The following is a 19,364-nucleotide window of genomic DNA, read 5'->3' as shown; positions in this document are numbered from 1 at the left end:
CGGCGGCGGCCAGCAGTGAAGCTGCTGGCCGCCATTGTTTTAGTTTGTAAACAATGCGCGCGCACTCTACTACGGGAACCCAACGGGGGGGAGGGGTGGGGGCGATTTTCTCGATTTTCAATAAAACACATCGCCTTAAAGCACACATTCGAATTAATCGATTAAATCGATTTATCGCCCAGCCCTAATAGACGGTTGGTTTGTTAGTCAGACGAGATGTTGTCATGAACCGTCCTGCTGCTGCTGCATGTGCAGGTCAGTCGCAGAGAAATCCTTCGGCAGAATGAAACCTTCAGCCAATCCTCGTCTTTATAGCACCCGGTAAATGAAAGCAGCTGTGAGGACAGCAGGGAACGCAGCCAGGAATGAACACTACAGCAAAGCACATTATTACACCAGCAGGCGTTTAGATCAGGACCCTAAAAGGAAACCGGTTAGATTATCCTTGGTCCCCCCCCCCCCCCCTCCCCTGATGATTATCAGGGGTCTGGTGGTTTTTGTTGGCCCCTCGTGGTCTACGGAGACACTGGCCCCCGTCGTCCTGGGAGCAGTGGCTATCGTCCTTATCGCAGGAAGTCACACAATACAGCAGAGGAATGTAAACCCAGAGCTTTGCTGCAGCTGAACTTGCAGAAACACAATCAAGAGATTTAGTGTTTTTAATTCTTTACCCGATTGCTTTGGAACACTGCAGGGAAATACACGTCAGACACGTTTGTTTTGTATTTCACTCACAAGAAGACAGAACAGCGCTGAGCAATTTGGCACAATATGTGTTATCCAATTGGAACAATGCACAGAAACTCAACCTTCATACAGATATGATGAATAACAGAATATTCCAGGGTTTCCGTTATGACATTTTTCAGATGAGGTGGGAAGCCGCAGATCGTGACTTTTTGTGATAAATTTAGTCAGCAGATGCCTGAACAATAGTCACACCCAGTAAACGATGGCACTTGCTGTGTGAAATCACGTCTCTGCTTTTCCCAAATGTTGATGTTTTGTGTCCGAAAATGTTTTTTTTTTTTTTTGTTTGAAATGATGTGAGCAGTCTTTCAAACAAAGTGGCCCACCTCTCTTATAAAACACCGCAGGAAACCCTTAATGCACTGCAATACAATACACAGACATGAGTTGAAGCAATTTGTTCCCAGCTAGAAAGCGAATAAATGTTTGTCCAAAAATATCGACCTATCCCTTTATTCGTTCATTAAAAATAATTATCGACAGATTACGGTAATTAATAATGCAAATAATCATAAGTTGCATTCCCTTTACGTTTCACAAAGATGAATATGATCAGACTGTACAGATGTTTGTCGTAAACTACTCTGGACAATGTTTCATTGATAACATTTCATCAAGGTATCCTCCCGTTTGTTTACCACTTGCTAAAGTAACTCTTATATCATATATCTGAACATCCACCACATGATGAAACAGTCACGTGTGATTGTCCCTGCGTGGGTTTGACCCTGAGTTTTGGCCTTTGACCCTGACCTGGTGCATACATTGGGCAACCGACACACTGCAATGGTTCAGGCATCTGATGCATGCCAAACCCCCGGAACTCTGGTCAGAGAGGAGAAACCTTGGTGATCTGATGTTCAGGGGAAGGGGGTTGATCTTAAAACACGCTTCTTCTTTCTAAAGGAGGCTACAGCTCTTATTTCGCTCCTTTAAATGTGTTTTAGACTCTGCTGGAGGTTCAGCTTGGTGACGGATTGATGGATGAGTGAGGATAACACAAATTGAAATGCCCCCTGGAGTCAGGTGCAGCCTCTGCTACAACCCCCAGACCCACTCATCTCTTCAGAGGTCATCGAGTTTAACATTCATGTCTGGGAATGTTTTTGACAATAGCTTATATTTACTGTTACTGTGTAGCAAAGAGCTGTAGTGGCAATCCTTTCACGCTGCAACCACAATATTCTGGTTCATCTCTCTTTTTTTAGTTTTTTGGCAAAAGTTTGGAACTATTTATTGATTTCCAATGTGGTTATTGTAAAAGAAAAATACAATAATGGAATTGAAGATAGTGAGATAGTAATGCAATAACAGCATCCTGAAAGCACAAAACAAAGGTTCATCATTGAAAACATAAATCCTGTGTCTGGTTCTCCTCCAATGAGTTACTTCTGCCCTTTGAACATGACAGAAAAAGACAAAAACCCTGTCCTTACTAAAGCAATGCTACTTTATTGATCCACTGTAGTTTCCAGTGTTTTGTATTCTGACCTGTAGCGGTTCAACATTCCTGTCTGCTTATTGGGCAGAACTGATCAACATGACACTGACCCTGGGCAGTGTGTGGCCTCAGGGAGGACGAGGGCTAGATGGCCGTCGTCTCTCTCTCTCACACAAACACAAACACACACTCAACGCAACGCAAACACTCTCGTACTGCAGATCTCACCACAGGAGCCCTCCTTTAATCGTGCCCGTGACTTCAGGTCACCATCACTTGTCTGCTCTAGTCTGCTAATTACTGCATCAATTTCTTCAAACCAGCGGTTATCATGGTGCTTATTTAGCGGGTTAAATGAATGGTACTAAAATGCAAACACTTTCTCTCACCCCAGGACCCAGACTCATGAAATCAAGATCTTGTGGTGCAGTGTCCAAATAAAACTGATCCCAAAGTGGATCTTTAGCTGCATTTCAGTCTTGCTAAGGAGGACTGGAGCAATACATTTATCAGGAATTATGTTTTGTAGTATAGAAAAATTGTATTCTTGATGTTAAAGGTAACATTTCATGACATATTGTGTGTCGTTTATGTTTTATTAGAGTTTTTAAACGCTTGGCAATAGAAAGAGTGCAGTGTTTTTTGGTGTGAACATTTCCAGATGCTGTAAACTGAGAGGGAAATCGTTTAATTATCTGCTTAAACGCTGACATTGTAATGCACCAACATTTGCTTGAGGGGGGAAAAATGTTCTTTGAAGCAATTTTCTTTGCATTCGGACTCTTCGTCTGTACAGTTACTCTCCTCTTTTACGCACATGGAGAACATTTACAAGCTGCTCAGTGCCAAGTGAAAGCTCCCTCCTATTTTCTTTCTCCACGGCTTTCAGTGTTCAATCCAAGATTCCTTCTGCAAATGAAACTACGCTGTGAGCATTATCCCCCATGTGAACAGAATGTAACATTAATGCAATTTGGAGAAGCAACCCAAAACACTCTTCTCAGTTTTTAACATCTCCACATTACGCAGACGCTCTTATGGTATTTGGTATTATGGTATTTGGTGAACTGTCAGCACCTGTATCTGAAATGAGTCATTATGTGTAGTTTGGAAGCTGGAGCAAAAGATTTTATTGAACTTAGTTGATGACAGCGTTGGCCGGATATTTAGCTGATGGGAATGAGTTGGAGAAACTGTGTGATCTTGTGGAGGTGACGAGGGCAACATGCAAATGCTGCATATTTCCTTTTGTGCCTCTCAATTTATTACGAGTTTTGATTCTGTTTTGGAGACATTGGATGTGTTTTTTCTTTTCCTTGGAGTTGGTACTAAGGAGACTAAGTCAAAGGATGGAAACGGAGCACAACGTTTCCCACAGTCATGAGCACTTTCCACGTTTTCAAAAGCTAGATCCAAATTCATTCACGGAAAACATTTGAGACTTAATCAGACTGACACGGAAAGGAAGATGTTGCTCAAAGAACAAGCTCAATGCTGTTTTTACTAAAACACGAATATAATTAAACATCTTTGATTGTTTTACCGCAACAGTTCTTTGCTCTTTTAATTTCTGCTTATGGTTGTGGTTTCTGTAAGGTGCAGGATTTAACTTTGTCCTCGTTTCTTCCCGTCAGACGTTAATGAATGTGAGGAGACCAATGGAGCCTGTGAGGCTCTCTGCTGTAACACCATTGGAAGTTACTACTGCAGGTGCCCTCCTGGACAAAAACTCAATGAAGATGGCAAAACCTGTCAAGGTGAGTCCTCTACTCTATTGCTTTGGTTGTGGAGCTGGGTTGTATATGAATGTAATATGATTCCAGTAATTGTGGTTCTGGTTATCACACATTATAGCTACAACGATCTCTGATAATCTGCTCGGTTATCGGTTCCACATTACTGCGCTTTACAATGTTCTTGAGTAAAAACATCTTTGGAAGCATAAGTTGTCATCTCCAAAAAAAAAGGTATAGTATTGAACTATTCTGTGGAAAAATCAAACATGACATTGGATTGTTTCAGCATTGCTCATCTTGAGATGACACCATGTATTTTGATCTCTAAACCTGAAAAAACCTTTAATCCGGCTTTGTGTCCTTACTCCACTCAACCCTCACGACACGATTACATGTTTTTATTCATGCTAGCGGTGTGGCTCTATATGGCAATGTCAATCACTTTAGTCCAGACCAACATATCTTAACAGTTCGTGGGTCCTTCGTGCTTCATGGAGGATGAATTCTAAAGTGTGTGAAATGTCACGACAACTGTTGGATGGATTGCTATGAACATTTGTTCAGACATTTATGTCTCCCTCACGTTCAAGCATTGCAACAACTTTGGTGATCCTAAAACTTTCCTTCTAGCGCCACCATGAATATTTAAATGTGTCCTACTTCAGACAGCATCCAAATGTTTTTGGTCCTTTATTTTTATTTTGTTTTGCACGTGTTTATGTTGACATTTTAAGTTTTATTTTACATTTTTATTCAGTGAATATAGATTGTGCAACCAGTTCAACATCAAAACCATATCATTTCAACCCAAGTGAACCACAGGACCAGATCTTTTTTTGACTTGTACACTGTAGATAATAAAATAATGTTTTATGTCTCAAAATGTCTGCCCAGCATCTCTGAACCACAGCTCACCAAAACTGAGCTTCTTCCCAAACATTTTCCCGTCAGATTCCCATTTTGCTCCAACATGATTTGATGTTTCTGATTAGGAACTATATCCAAGAGTGGTTGGTTTCATCAGAATAATGATTCCTCTGTGCAGCAGCCAAGCCTAGAGGAGAGATGTTGGAGTGCTCTGCAGCATGGCTGTCTGCTGGAGGAACCAGGGAAAGATCTGATCCAGGTCACGGTTATTAGGAGAGTCGATGGGAACGTTGTCACAGCTGGCTTTCATAGCTCTCTGCCCTCCGCCACTGGTGTATATTGGAAGAAAACAGCTACCCGCAGCATTAATGTCCTAATTGTCTGTAATTGGCAGTAGTAGTAACAGAGGTAAAAGAAGCTGGATGAATGCAGTGGATGTTTAAGTAAGCGCTGCATGTGTGGCACTGGGTCTGCAGAAAGTGATCAGGTTTCCTTCTGCATGACTGCCTGAAGCTGGGAGGGCTGCAGAGTCAAAGCCTGCATGAGTCCAGATGAGAGACGAGATCCATTCATTTAGCTCCTAAAAATAAATGGTAGCAGGGAGTTGGATCGTACACAACCGCACTACTACTTTGGGGGAATCCTGTCCTTGGCAACGTGCTATATCTTTGACAAAAGACATCTGCTGTGGGATAGAGCTGGCATCGGCAAAAAACGAACAAATGCATCTTTTGTTCAGTGCAAAAATAAATAGAAGGAAGGGAAAATAAAATACTGAATTACAATTTAATCCTTTTGTGGATGGTTTTCTAGATTTCAATGGATGAATTCCATTTTATTCATGCCTTTATTTTGAATCGGCAGCATTGATACAAATGGCACTGATCAAAGTGGAAGAGGCCAACAGTAACCGCTGTCGTGCTGAGTGCAGAGGCAGCAGTGTCAACACTTTAGCCATCATGCAGAATGAACTCGATCGCTCAGACCAATAAGAGCGTGAAGTTGGAACGTTTTGTTCTGCCGGTGTTTGGCACCTGTCTCAATAGTGAGCTCTAGGAGTGTGTGAGTTACGTCTTCCAAAATCCACAGGTATGAGATGCCCTTAGTTAACTCTGAGAACAGAAGAGTTCCTGTAAAGATCTTTAATCTGTTGCTAGGTTCTCTCTGGGATTTTTCTTGTATCGTATTCAGATTTCTTTACTCGGGCTTGGAGCCACAGCTGTCCGACACATCGCCAATCATTTGTCTTCCATGCCTCAGCGGACTGCATTCCTTCTCACCTGACTGGCATTATTGTCCACATGATTCTGATGGCTGCACAAATCGGCGTTTGATGTGCGATGATGTGTCCAGACGGGTTGTGAATACGTTTGCGTGCCGTGTGACAAAAACAATCTGTATCAGTTTCTGCTGGTCTGTCTGAGCTCGAGTTCCTCTCAGATGCTTGTGGCCTGATGTAATGACTGCACAGGTGCGCGTTACAGACGCTTTATGTTTGCATTATTACGAAGGCAGGTCATAAGAAGGGAAGCTTACAGTCTTTGTATCCCGCAGCGGTCTCTTAAGGACCATTTCTCTTCAAATCAGGGAAGTGATGCTGACCATGAACATGCTCGGCTCTTTAGAAGCTCTATAACGTGCCGTCATGGTCCTGCCTCTGTGTTTGTGTGTGTGTTGGCAACAGATGAGAGCGCACAGTGCTTAGCTCCTGAATAGTCAATTTCACTGCAAGGCTCATTCCTTCCTCAGATGTTTGGATTATAAATACTGGATTTGACATCTGGCACTTATCTCATTTGGCTTTCCAAAAAATGTTTTTATACATGTCTAAAGAAAAATATAGACCGTACATCCTTAAGTCTGTTCGCATTCTTTATTCTCCAAAAACGGAGTGATGCAGACCTTGCTTTTTATCACATCCAATTCTTTGAAAAATTCATCACTGAGGACAAGACATCGATCAATGTTGGCTCGTGAAATGCAGAATTATTTATTTGTACTTCATGCAAGACTGGATATTGTGATAGAGCGTTTAGGCCGGGGGTGAGAGGGAAGTCTCGGGAGGAGGGGGGGAGAGAGGAGGACCTTTCATGTGATGGACATTTAGTTTTAGTAGATGGGAGGGTGAAAGAGAGAGGGGGATGGAGGAAGGGAGAGGAAACTCAGGAGGCAGAGTGAATAAAAAGTAGTGACACTGTTACATCAAACCAGGATTCAGCACTGGCAAGAACTGGTCATTCATTCTAACGTTTCACAGCTATTGTACTGAACACAAATTAGGTTTAATTTTTTTTACAGTACATCTTTTAACTTTAGTTTCAGGTCTCTGTGAGGCGTCACGGTTCACTTTGGACCATGACTTTGTCATCGGGACGGTGGATTTACTTTTTGGTTTTAGTTGAAGTGATGGTGTGTCTGACATCCGCTGCAAACTACCCTCAGAATTACTACAGGAGGATTTGCTATAGGCCACACTGTTACCATGGATACCATGGCTACAACCGGGGCCGCCCTGCAGCTGGTGAGTGTTCATTTCACAGTCAACGTGCAGATGAAGCCTTTGGCAGCAGTGTGTAATGCTTCCACTCTGGTGTCCGTTCTTGAGAGGAATAGTTTGTAAAATGTAATTGATGTTCATCACCGAAGTGTGAACGCTTCAATTTTATTTTGTGATTCATTAATTAGACTCTTTTAAAAAAAGGGGAGGAAGTTAATTTCCACAAAGGATCATAAATAGATGTTTGGTCACAAAAAGGTTTTAACACATCAGTAGGGAGTTCTTTACAGTAGTCAGAGTATCTGTTCGTAGCTGAGCCAGACTGGCTTATCAGCCCCACTGATACTGTGTCTGCTGTATATGCGCTGTCTGGCACTGCAGTCCTCTCCTCTCTGATCAGAGTAGGGGAGGACTGCTTTACCAACAAAGATTAGAGCACATGAAAACATGAACTATGAATCATGAGACGCTTTGTGACGCTAACACAAACAGGGTTAGATACCAGATACACCCTCGACAGATTATGTCAATATTATTTTGAGTGAATATTTCTTTTCACGTTTGGCGGGACTACAGCGCTCTGGGATATATATATATATATATGCACAAGATGAAACCTGTTGAACATTTATTATTGCCATATTGCTGATTATCCCTCTGATCTGCTGTGTTACTGAGATGTCAGTCTTGGACTTAGAGCAAGGCTGTTCAAAAATAATGTGTCTTCTGCACACAATAAACAAATCACCTTTCGGAAATGGACCAAAATAGTTTTCCATGAAGCCGACACCGTGCTGTTGGTGGCTGCGGGCGGAGAATTAATGTGCATTCTGTAAAAGCCAACGTCTGCGGAGGCTTTGGCTCTCAGCTCGGGGTGGATCATGTTCTCGAAGTGGAAACCAGGCTGGAGGGGCTTCACTGACGCTGTGCGCTGCAGTCAACAGAAGAACAGCATGCTCCACAATGCTGGACCTATTTCATGAAAAACCAAACCAAAGGACGACATGCAGCTTGGATGGAAAAATGAACGGACGGCTCCTGCCAGCTTTCCTGGACAAAGTGGAGCTGAAGTTTGGCAGCAGAGGGACGAAGAAGAGGAACGTTTAGAAGCTCATTTCCGCCTCAAACGCTATGTTTGAAGATGTCGTTGGATATTATGAGTAGATGAGTTCAGAAGAAGGATATTCCTTTAATGTAGCTGTCTTGGGTGCGTTTTACTGGAACAATTAAGCAAGTAGATTTGAGTCCCTTTATGTTCATACACTGCATTTTCGCTCTTATCCTAACCCAATCCTTGTTTTTATTATGAAGAGAAGAATCTGTGTTTTATGAATCACATTAACCACCAACATTTTGTAATTTGCAACACTGTGCTTCCTTCATCAGGTCCTATACCATCGGAGTGATATGTTATGGGCTTTATCATTGGTCAAATCCAGTTTGTGTGAACTGCGGGGAACATGGAGACAATGATGTGGTGGTCTGTAATGTGCATGAGGCTCAGATGCAGATTGTCCCACTGCCATGCTGCCTCCATCCCACACAGCGTGACACGAGCACTACGGAGGCTAAATCCACTCCTTATGTTACAGAGATTTATCGTCGTTTTTTAACCACCGGCCACAAGAAATACATCCGTAAAGGGATAGTTCGGATTTTTTGAAGTAGGGTTGTATGAAGTACATAGTCAGTGTGTTACAGTGTGTATGACGGTTGACACAAGCCAAGTTGGGAGAAGCAGGCAGGAGTACCAGCGTGAAAGTTAAGCAATCTACTGTACTGCCCGGCAGCAGCTATACCTAACAGCAGACCCACCTAAATAACCAATATCAGTTTAAGTGAACGATATAGTTTTTGTATGGATTTGGTAAATCCAAACTATTTAACTGCAGGGATGCCAGCAACCTGTGTTCTGTGAGGTAAAATGACTGTTTTTGTCAAAGAGGGCATAGATGGATATCATGACTTGAGTTCCCCGTTGGAAATGACAGTCTGACAGCGAAGTTAAAGCAATGAAAATATTGTAAATATAGCGTACATACGATATTGATTTTCAAACCATTGTTTTGGTTTTCTGGCCCCACAACTTCACTGTTTTGTTTCACGTTCATCAACCTCGTTTCCAGCAGCAGCAGCAGCAGCAGGCCACTGTGCGCTACCTGCCCAGCACCAAACGGCAGACAGACACAGTTGGCAACTAGCTGTTGAACACAGTGGAACATTTATGAGCTTAAGAGCCAGATATTTCCCTCACGCGCTGGTGGAGATCAAATACAGAGCTAAGAGGAGAGTGAACATTGGATTTACAGTCACCAGGTGGCCCAAAACACAACGCCAAATATGTGCTCATGTTGCTCCGTATCTGCTGAAAGTTTTAGGTTTGCTATATCATCACTTCAAAAGTAAATAAAAAAAATGTAGAAACTTAAAAGGCCAATAAAATAAAATAATTTAGAAAAAAGATACAGCAGCGGCATGTATCCATTCATTATCTATACCTGTTTATTATGTGCAGGGTTGCTGCCCCGGCTCACATTGTGTGAGAGGCAGAGCTCATCATCTCACCATGTCCATCACAAGGCTGACACACGTAGAGAGGCAACGTATCGCTCTCATTCTCATCTACAGGCAATGGACAACTGGCTTGTCTTTGGACTGTGGGAGAAAAGATATGAAGGCGACCGCATATATGTATTGATTTGCAAATGATTCTTCCCACAAAGGGTACAAGACTGTCTATTTATTCATTTATTTGTTTTGGGGGGGGGGGAAGGGATTGGCAGTGTGATGAATGTTGAGAAATGATTTGTTTTTTTTATGCTGAACTCTTTGATGCATTTTACAACACAGTGCCTGAAGACAAATATGGTCAGTAGTGAGACAAAACAACAAAAGGTATAAAGGCAAGAGACAATTAAAAAATCGCAATATTCACCCGTAGTATATTATTAACACGTTCATAAAACTAGCTCTTTTTCGCTGGAATTCCTCTGAATTCTTGAAATAGTTTCTGGCTGAAAATAGCGGCCTGGAGCCAGAACTGCACTGAACAAAACATTTCTCAATCAGACACCTTACTTGGCTTTTATGATGTGTTGGCTGTTTTTAAACACAGCAGCCAAAGTGCATTCACGCTCACCTTTTTAATGTGTCACATCACTTTATCAGCCAGCAACACTTCCAGTAACTTGTCACTGGCCTGGAGGTGAGGTGGGTTCAACTTCATGTCCTGTTGTTTCACGATAATTATGGCAGCAGATTGGGCTGTTAGCACAAGTCCAAACATATCAGGACTTCATAAATCAGCTCTGATCTCACAGGGGGGTCTGCTGTGGAACTGAGAAAACAATGTATTAGTCTTTGACCCCTAAAATAAGAAATGTTTAGGAACACGGCTTGTTTCATTTGAATCTTCTCACACGGCGAGGCAGTCATGTTTTCCTCGCCATCACTTTCCCAGACACTATTTGTTTATAATCTCAAGGCACGGCTGAGAGGAATGTGTATGTGTTGCATCCTCTGATTTAAGCTTCCATATGTTTGCTGCACCCAAGGGACTTTGACAAGAAGCAAAGGAATTTAAATTTGGGGTTTAAATGTTCAGTAGTTGTTCCCACATGGGGGGATTTGTTTGTTTGAGCTGCAATGCACTTGTAGAATACTTTCCCGTCTCATCCATCATCTCCTCTCCTCCCGGAGAACATCCTTACTCCAAAACCTGCATTAAATTCCTCCCTCAGCTTGGCAGCTCATCTGGTCTTCATTCCTGCGACCAATTGTTTCTCATAATAAGAGGATTTAGTCAAATTGCACTAATTTCGCTCCATTCTTCCTCCTCCTGTCTGCTTCCGTCTTTGTCTTTTTTCCCCTCTTTCCGTACAGATATCGATGAGTGCCAGGTCCATAACGGAGGCTGCCAGCACAGATGTGTGAACACCAGGGGCTCCTACCACTGTGAATGCAACCCAGGCTCTCGCTTGCACGTGGACGCCCGCACCTGCCTGGGTAAGGACCATTCACTGTGTGGCAGTGCTCACATTGTACAAGCTGGAAAGACTATCAAGTCTGCCCACTGAAATAATATTGTCACAGGAAATGTGGCCCTGTTAGGTCTTTGTTAGCATCCTGTGATGTGATGTTACAATCACAGTTTGAGGTTTCATTCGTCCTTTATCCAATTAGAAACAGAGTATGACGGCCTGCAACGTTTCCCCTTTGTAACGTGGCCACACTTGTTCAAAACTCACATAAACAATGAATGGCTGGTTCAGAGGAACTAGTCCTCTGGAAGTCTTTACTGTGAGTGTTATTTTTTTGGTCATTATATCATTAAAGTTTTGCCACAAATGCTTTTTGAGATGGTCACTTAATCATGTAAACCACATTCATGATGTTGCACAAGAAGACCCCTTTGATTCTGACAAAAAGCCCCATTATGAGATGATTCAAATAACATTAGCTGGCAAAACCTCACTGAGTTACAGTCGGTGCAGTTTTTATTCCCCTCAGTGGATATCTTGGAGAAAGATGTTTTCCTGTGACTGAATCAACTGGAGCACATTTGTATAAGGCTCCAGCGAACTGCTGTTTTCATGATTGACCAATCTGCTGATGAGTCTATCGATTATTGGTTGGCGGATAGAATGTGAAAAATGTCCGACACACAATTTCCTTGAGTGCAAAGTGTTGTCATTAAATTGCTTATTGTGTTCAACCATCAATCCAAAACCCAGAGATCTTCAGTTTATCATCACACAGGACAAAGTAAAGCAGCAACTTCCCATATCTGAGAAACCGGAACCAATGGTTTTTTTCTTGAGAGATTTCTTACACAACTAATTGATTGTCAAAAATAGTTGCCGATCTCGTTGCCCCAGTCTCTCGTCCCTGTTTCATCTCTCCACTGTCTACTCTTAATAAAGGAACAAAATACTGTCCTACTAATCATCTGACTACTAATTTAAGCTCTAGAATGTCTATACATAGAATAATGCTCTGTCTCTACTTCTCCTTTTCAATATATCAACAAGCGCACATGCATTTTCATATATACATTTTTCTGTGACCCTCTTCTCTAGGTTTAAAAAATGTCCATGGGTTTGAACTTGTCCAGTGATGTCTTGATCCTCTCCACTGCTCAATCTTTCTTTACAAATATACAAAGCCACCTATACATTGTATAAGTACTTGCAATTAAAACAAAGTACCAGAATTATTAAGAGAGAATGTAGAAAACGGTGAGTTGATTTATCAGTTAAGTTGGCCGTGGTTTCCGTACCTTCGTTTAGTTGTAATTACAACCTTTCCCTCCATTAAATTCTGCTTGAGTGTTATTCCAACGCTCACATGAGCTTCACATAAATCTGCTTGTTATCCCGTTACTCCTGACCTCTGCTGAGTTCATGCAGCACCTGTATGTTATTTGTGTCATGCCAGATACATTAGAATTGGATTTTTCAGAAATAGCTGATGGAGAAAAAGAGTATAAACCTGGCACCACTTTCAGCAGTCAGGAATGTATACACGGAGTGTCCTGACATTTAGAGTGGAACTCATTATGTGTTTCTTGGCTTCGTAATGCAAAGTTGTTTCATTGTCTTACGGACGAGACACTGTAGCTGGGACCCAACTGTCCCTACCGTGCCCTTTTGTGACAGCTGTTGCATGAAGAAATGACTGATTGCACAAATAATAGTGCACATCTGGACTGACTCCCCGGTGAAACTTGTCTGTGAGGCTGCATTACCCCTCTGCTTGTTCAGATTGTGCAGAGGCAAGCTGCAAAGTGTGTGCATGTTCACGAATCGATCAACGACGAAAGTCAACTCTGAAATCTCACTGTCTCATGAAAAGTGAATGAAAGTTTTTCTTTTTGCACAACATGACCACAGGACAGCACATAGCAGTCAGCAGCACAGAGTGATGGGTAGGAAAAGAAGAGCAGATGTCCTCAAATCAATTCAGTCTCAGCTCTGCTTGTCTTATCCAGCTGCTGATCTGCCAGCACAGGTCAGATGTATCCCACACACGTGTGGCTGAATAATATTTGAGCTGGAAAGCTCCCTGCAGTTAGACGTGCACTTGTGATGGATGGATCTTGACTCCTGCCTTTTTTGAGCATGAAAACCACCGGCTTTGAGGACGCCCGGCTGTTCTGCCTCTCTATACCTGTTGTTTTCGTCAAAGGGGTCGAGTCCAGGCCGACTACCGGGGTTTCATCTGTTGCTGCACGAAAAAGAGAGATGCAGACGGAGGGAAGATGATTGAGCTGGCTCTGCCTTCAATCGCATCGGTAATTGAGCGTTGTCCACCACAGAGGTCCTGTCTCTGTGATTGTTGGCTGGAGATGGATCTTTTGTGGCTCAGAGCAAAGCAATTCTCGGAGGTATTCGCTGATTGTAGGAATGTCAGTACAGCGGTCATGACCTCTGAGAAATACTCCTGTGGATGTGCCCCTGCAGTCAAATCAGAAGTCAGAAAGAGTTCTTTAAAACTGCAATCTGGATTTATAGGCATTGATTTTCTCTCTCTTGTATTTTGCAAACTCTTGTCACTGCTAATTTACACAAACTTGATGCCCTCGCCTCCAGCGTGACCAGGAGCGACCTTTCATCAGCAATGCTGTAAAGAGCCGAATGAGACTGGGTGGAAGCCCAGACTCTGCACAATTACGGGAGATTAGGGTGCTTTGCAGGACGCAAAGGCAGGTAGGTGGGTAAGGATGTACCCCACCCTTGGACTGCAACACACTCCCTCTCATTAGAGGTGCGTTTATTGTCCTCACAGGAACGGGGCTTCTCGCTCTCTCGCTCTCTGTGTGTGTGTGTGTGTTCCTTCATTGTCACGTCTTATTCGTCCTTTTTTCCCTCTGCTCAGCTGTTCATTCGTGTGCCATCAGCAACGGAGGATGTGAACACTACTGTATGCAGCAGTCCGCCGTTCATTTCCGCTGTCGCTGCAAGGCAAACTACGTACTGGCAGGGGATGGCAAGCATTGTAAACGTGAGTGAAACTGTGGCGTAAGGGAACACTTTACACACATCAACACTTGACACAGGACAGAAAAGAGAAACTATAAATGGATCGGTGACTAAGGAAAGAGTGCCAATAAATCTGAGCACTTTGGAAGACGGTGGGTGGGATTCTGAGGAGTTGATCATAACATTAAAAACCCATTTTCTGTATCTGCTGCCATTTGTAATTATCTGACAGCATGTTTGTGCTGGAGCAGGATTAACTGTCGTCCATGGAATGAGACATTGGAGTGAATCACAGCAGTCTGCCTCATTGTTTTTTGTCCTGAAATTAATATTTTAATGTCCTTTCTTTTAATGTTTCTGATCTCTGGGGCCTAGTTGAGTACAGTTCTCTGCGGGTGGGAAATTATACATATATGGGTTTTAAATGACTGTCTCTCAGATACTTTCACTTTGTAGTTGTTGGCTGAGAACAGCTTCCTCTAATGTTTGCAGAGCTGAAGGTTTCTCAACCCAGGTGCTGGACAGGCTTACACTTGTCAAACACGCATAACTCTGCAGAGAGGACAACATAGAGATGAGGTCGAGGTGCAAGGTGGCAGTGTGAATTTAAAGCGGTCCACCTGCTCTGCCTTAAGTTGTCAGTTTTTACGGTTTCTCCACCAGTGCGTCAGAAGTGTTCCCCACTTGACTGTCACCATTGGATTTGTATTTATGAGTGTGTGCTTTCTGTGTTGCAGTGCAGAATCCCTGTGCGGATCAAAACGGAGGCTGTATGCATGGGTGTCGGGTTGATGGTGGGAAAGCTCTCTGTGGCTGTAAAGCTGGTTACATCCTGGCTGAAGACGGGAAAACCTGTGAAGGTAAATTCACCAGTGACAAGAATGATGACATTATAATGATTATTATTGTAGCTCAGAGTTAATCAAGTGACGAAAATATCAGAAGATAAACATAGAAAATGGTTGACAAAACAGTATTGCCACATTTAGTAGCTGCTCTGGAGCTTTTGATCATCGCACACTAATGTTCCTCAGCAGATGAAGTTTACCCAGTTGACATGGAGTTAAAGCTGTAGAGGTTTCAATTTATTTTTTCGTAGCGCTTTAACATTTTCTCTTCCACTTTGGTGCAAAAGTTTGATGATTGGAAACAGCAGAGAAATAGAAATTGGAAAAACTACATTTCCATGTAAACTGGGCAAACGCGGTCTGCTGCAGAAGCAGAGTGGGGGTTTCTGGCACAACTTCTCCAACTTTCAAGATGCATGGAGAAAGGAAAAAGTCTGGAGAGGTTAAAACTCCAGCAACACTTCGCTGAAACGTGTTCGTCCCACAGTAAAGCTGGACACTCTGTCTGCTGACAAAGACTGTTTGAGGCATCCCTGCCATGATTAAAACATACAGAATGAATTTCAAAGCCCATGTTTACTGTTGAGTTAAAAGTTTGTGCAAACATGGATTTAGTTTGATGTAAATGAACCTGTGCACATCAGATGTATTCCTCCATTGTATTCAGTATTTGTTTTGAACATATTTTTGTCACAGATATCGACGAATGTGAAATAGAACAGGCCGCCTGTGCTCACGGCTGCCACAACACACTGGGCTCTTACGCCTGTGTGTGTCACGCTGCCTATGAGCTGGGATCTGATGGAAAACAGTGTTACAGTAGGATTGAACTCCATTAACACTATCGCATGCATAAAAAAACCGATATATTTAGTTATTACAAGATATTTGAGTTCTTTAATTAACAGACATTATCTCACTTTGAACTCGTTAAAGGAATCGAGATGGAGATCGTGACCAGCTGCGAGAACGACAACGGAGGCTGCTCGCACCGCTGCCAACATTCAACCAGCGGGCCTGTTTGCTCCTGTAACCAAGGTTACAGGCTAGACGACGACCTCAAAACCTGTGCTGGTAAGAAGCTGTGATGTACTTGCATCGACTCCACGGCAGAGGAAAGCTCAGTTCCTGTAGATGATCACTTAATACAATGAGATAAAACAAAAGTAAAACGGGGATCTAGTCTACACAGCCTCTGACATGGAGAGCTATTATGTTTTATGCAAGTTAAAGAAAAGATAAATCATCTTTTGGGACTTTGGGGGATATGCAGGACTCTCATCTATTACACTGAAATGCTCCCTTGGTCAGAGGGTGTAAGATGATCTTGAGTTTTTAGCGCTGAACCTGTACAAGTTACATGATTCTGCATGATTTCTGTCAGTGAGCAGGGAAGCATATCACTACAGGCAGCTCCAAATGTGAGTCTCCCTGCTTGTTGTGCTTGGCAGACGTCGATGAGTGTGGAGAGCAGAGCTCCTGCTGTGAGCAGGACTGCACCAACTACCCCGGGGGTTATGAATGTTACTGCTCAGCAGGATACAGACTCAACTCAGACGGATGTAGCTGTGATGGTATGTGTATGGCACTCACGCTTTTATGAGACTGAATATCTCCCCGTGTTGAATTTGGGAGAGTTCTAGTTTGACTCCGACGGCGTCGACGCAAAACATGCACAATGTTGTCTTTGTTTAAGTTTAACGTGTAAAGCGAGTACTGCTCAGTGAACTTGCTTCTCAACTTCTCTTGATGTCGCAAAAGTGTTTGAGTCTGTTTGTTGTTGTGTGGTTTAGATGTAGACGAGTGTCTGGCATCGAATGGCGGTTGTGATCACACGTGCCAGAACAACGCGGGTTCCTTTCAGTGTTTCTGCCGCCGGGGTTTCCGCCTCGACGACGACCGGCAATCCTGCATCTGTAAGTATCAACATTTAAAGAGAAAGTGGCCAAGTGTGAATCACACCAGAAACATGCCAACGGAAAATCTGCCAAACTGTTGTTATCGTACTGCAAAAACCATCCTGTGTACAGAGTTGTTCACTTGGGATGGATATCGCAGTGATGAAACATAGAGCGTATACTCTTTTCTTAATTCTTTATTTGTTTATTGGTTTTCAGTTTGTGTTTTACAAACAAAAGAGAGAAAAGGACAAGACATTAATAAATGAATGACAGAGGGCTTAAGACAAACAAAATCACATCTTGCTCATGCTTAATAATTCAGCATGAAATATTCGTTGCTGTTGTGTGTCCAGAAATAAGGAGACGGGTAATGTAGCTCCTCTCAGAGGACGATCGTCTCTGGTTGCGCTGTATAATCAAAGGATCAAGTTCTAAGTTCCCAAAAAACATCTGATAGTTTGGAAAATAGATTTCTATTAGTTGGTCATTTAAGGGCACGGGATAAGTTTGACTTTGGAATAATGAAGACGACGTACCTTAAACTATATTAGTTAATGCCTAATGCATATTGATGCTATATGTACATTTATCGGCATCTTACAACTGGTCCTCCATTATATAAGATCCCAAATCAATCTCCCAAGCAGATATCAGAATAACTGAGGAGGGTTTTGCAAAGTAGGTAAATAATCAAAAGCTGTTGTTGCCTTAGCTAAGAGATTAAAAGAACAATGATTCCATGGATGCATTGTTGGGCCGTCTAGGAGAGGAAGATGTGTTGGATTTAATACAACTGCGGATTTGCAGAAATCTGAAGAATTGTGGAAGAATAAATTGAATGTGCAACTGTTCAAATGAGGACAATATTCCATCAAAGAGCTTTCATAGTTTCAACACCGACATGCTTCCACAACTCAAATGACGTGTCAGTTATGGAGGGAGGAAAGAGGAGAATTAATTAACAATCCAAACTGTTGCTGTTTTTAAGGGCCTGTGTAACAATTGGGTTATCTTTTGTATAATTTAAAGGCAAAGGTAGTGAAGAGAAAATAAGTGGAGATAAGGTGGTAGGGTAATATGACGCCTGCTCAATCTGCAGTTAGGCTGGATCATTATCAGGCTTGGATGGTTGGACCCAGAAGAAGAGGGAGAGCATGTCACATGCCCAATAATCTAACTGAAAGTGAGGGAGTCTCCACGAGGTTTAACTTTTTCTTTCTTTCATTCTTTTCTTATTCTGTATTTTTTTTTTTGTTCCAAATAAAGTGAGTTATTACCTTACTAGGTCTGCAAAAAAATACTTTTTAATAAGGACCGGAATGCAATGAATTAAAAACGATTTATTTTGTAGTGTATTCATTTTAACAACATTGATTCTTCCTGCTAATGAAATGGGGAGATGGGACAACTGGGAAAAACAGGATAGGCGTCAGGTTTAGTAATATTAACAGACAATCACAGCTCCCTCATTTTTAACTTTTTTATTCGCCCTCTCTTGACGTACTATCAAATTGTAAAAACACTGTATCTCATTAAAATGGTGTATTTTTGTTCCCTTGTTTTGAAACAGAGATTTATTCAAAGACAACATGAATGAAATGGCGTTCACTGTATATTGTAGTGTGTGTACCTAACGTTGTTCTTGTCTGTCTCCCCACAGCACTAGATGCAGTGGAGGCCCTGTCCAGCGGAGCTGCCATCGAGTTGCCCCTCATTCAACCCCTGCTCACCTTGATGCAGGACTACCACCAACCCCTAGAGCGCTATGACGACTATGAAGACGACGAGGGGGAGCTGAGGGCCGAGAGTAACCTGGCTGAGAAATTCGGTGAGTTCTCCCCCTCAAAACCATTCGCCGCTCATTATCATTAAGAGCAATTTGTTTGACCTGAGTGTGTATAGATAACTTCGCACCTCATAACTTTACTGAAACTTCAGAACCTTGAACATATTTATAACCTCTGAAATCCACTGATAAAAGTTCTGAGGCAGTTACTGAACTGTTTTTATGAGCATCAGATGTCATGACTAGAGTTTGGATATGATTTAAAATAGATAAATTCATCCTTTACTGTGAACTGTAATGACTCAGATGGGTGTCGGTGTGCACTTCATTCATTACTCTTACTATTGTTGTTTTCAGTGTGCTTGGATGACACTTTCGGCAATGACTGCAGTTTGACATGTGACGACTGTTCTAATGGAGGAAAATGTAATCCATGGAAAAATGGCTGCGACTGTCCTGACGGATGGATCGGCGTCGTCTGCAACCAGAGTGAGGATTGGCTCAAACATATATATACAGACGCTCAAATACATAATGCATGTGTATCAAATTAGCCCG

At 42.4% G+C, this 19,364-nt stretch overlaps 1 protein-coding gene across 1 annotated transcript in view; it reads left to right on the top strand.

Moving 5' to 3' along the window:
* The window catches only part of megf6b (multiple EGF-like-domains 6b), a gene marked incomplete at its 5' end in the record, with an annotated part of 61,298 nt that overhangs the window by 30,404 nt on the left and 11,530 nt on the right, over positions 1 to 19,364 (top strand). The window contains 10 exons of the mRNA XM_079297067.1: positions 3,826 to 3,948; positions 11,174 to 11,296; positions 14,168 to 14,293; positions 15,009 to 15,131; positions 15,816 to 15,938; positions 16,056 to 16,193; positions 16,571 to 16,693; positions 16,913 to 17,035; positions 18,681 to 18,848; positions 19,164 to 19,295. Coding sequence (XP_079153193.1) covers positions 3,826 to 3,948; positions 11,174 to 11,296; positions 14,168 to 14,293; positions 15,009 to 15,131; positions 15,816 to 15,938; positions 16,056 to 16,193; positions 16,571 to 16,693; positions 16,913 to 17,035; positions 18,681 to 18,848; positions 19,164 to 19,295 — 1,302 coding nt within the window. The remainder of the gene's footprint in view (positions 1 to 3,825; positions 3,949 to 11,173; positions 11,297 to 14,167; positions 14,294 to 15,008; positions 15,132 to 15,815; positions 15,939 to 16,055; positions 16,194 to 16,570; positions 16,694 to 16,912; positions 17,036 to 18,680; positions 18,849 to 19,163; positions 19,296 to 19,364) is intronic.

The sequence above is a fragment of the Melanostigma gelatinosum genome (genome assembly GCF_949748355.1).
Source record: "Melanostigma gelatinosum genome assembly, chromosome: 3".
Classification (NCBI taxonomy): domain Eukaryota; kingdom Metazoa; phylum Chordata; class Actinopteri; order Perciformes; family Zoarcidae; genus Melanostigma; species Melanostigma gelatinosum.
Note: the sequence above shows the minus strand (reverse complement) of the source record. Positions and strands in the feature narration are given on the sequence as shown.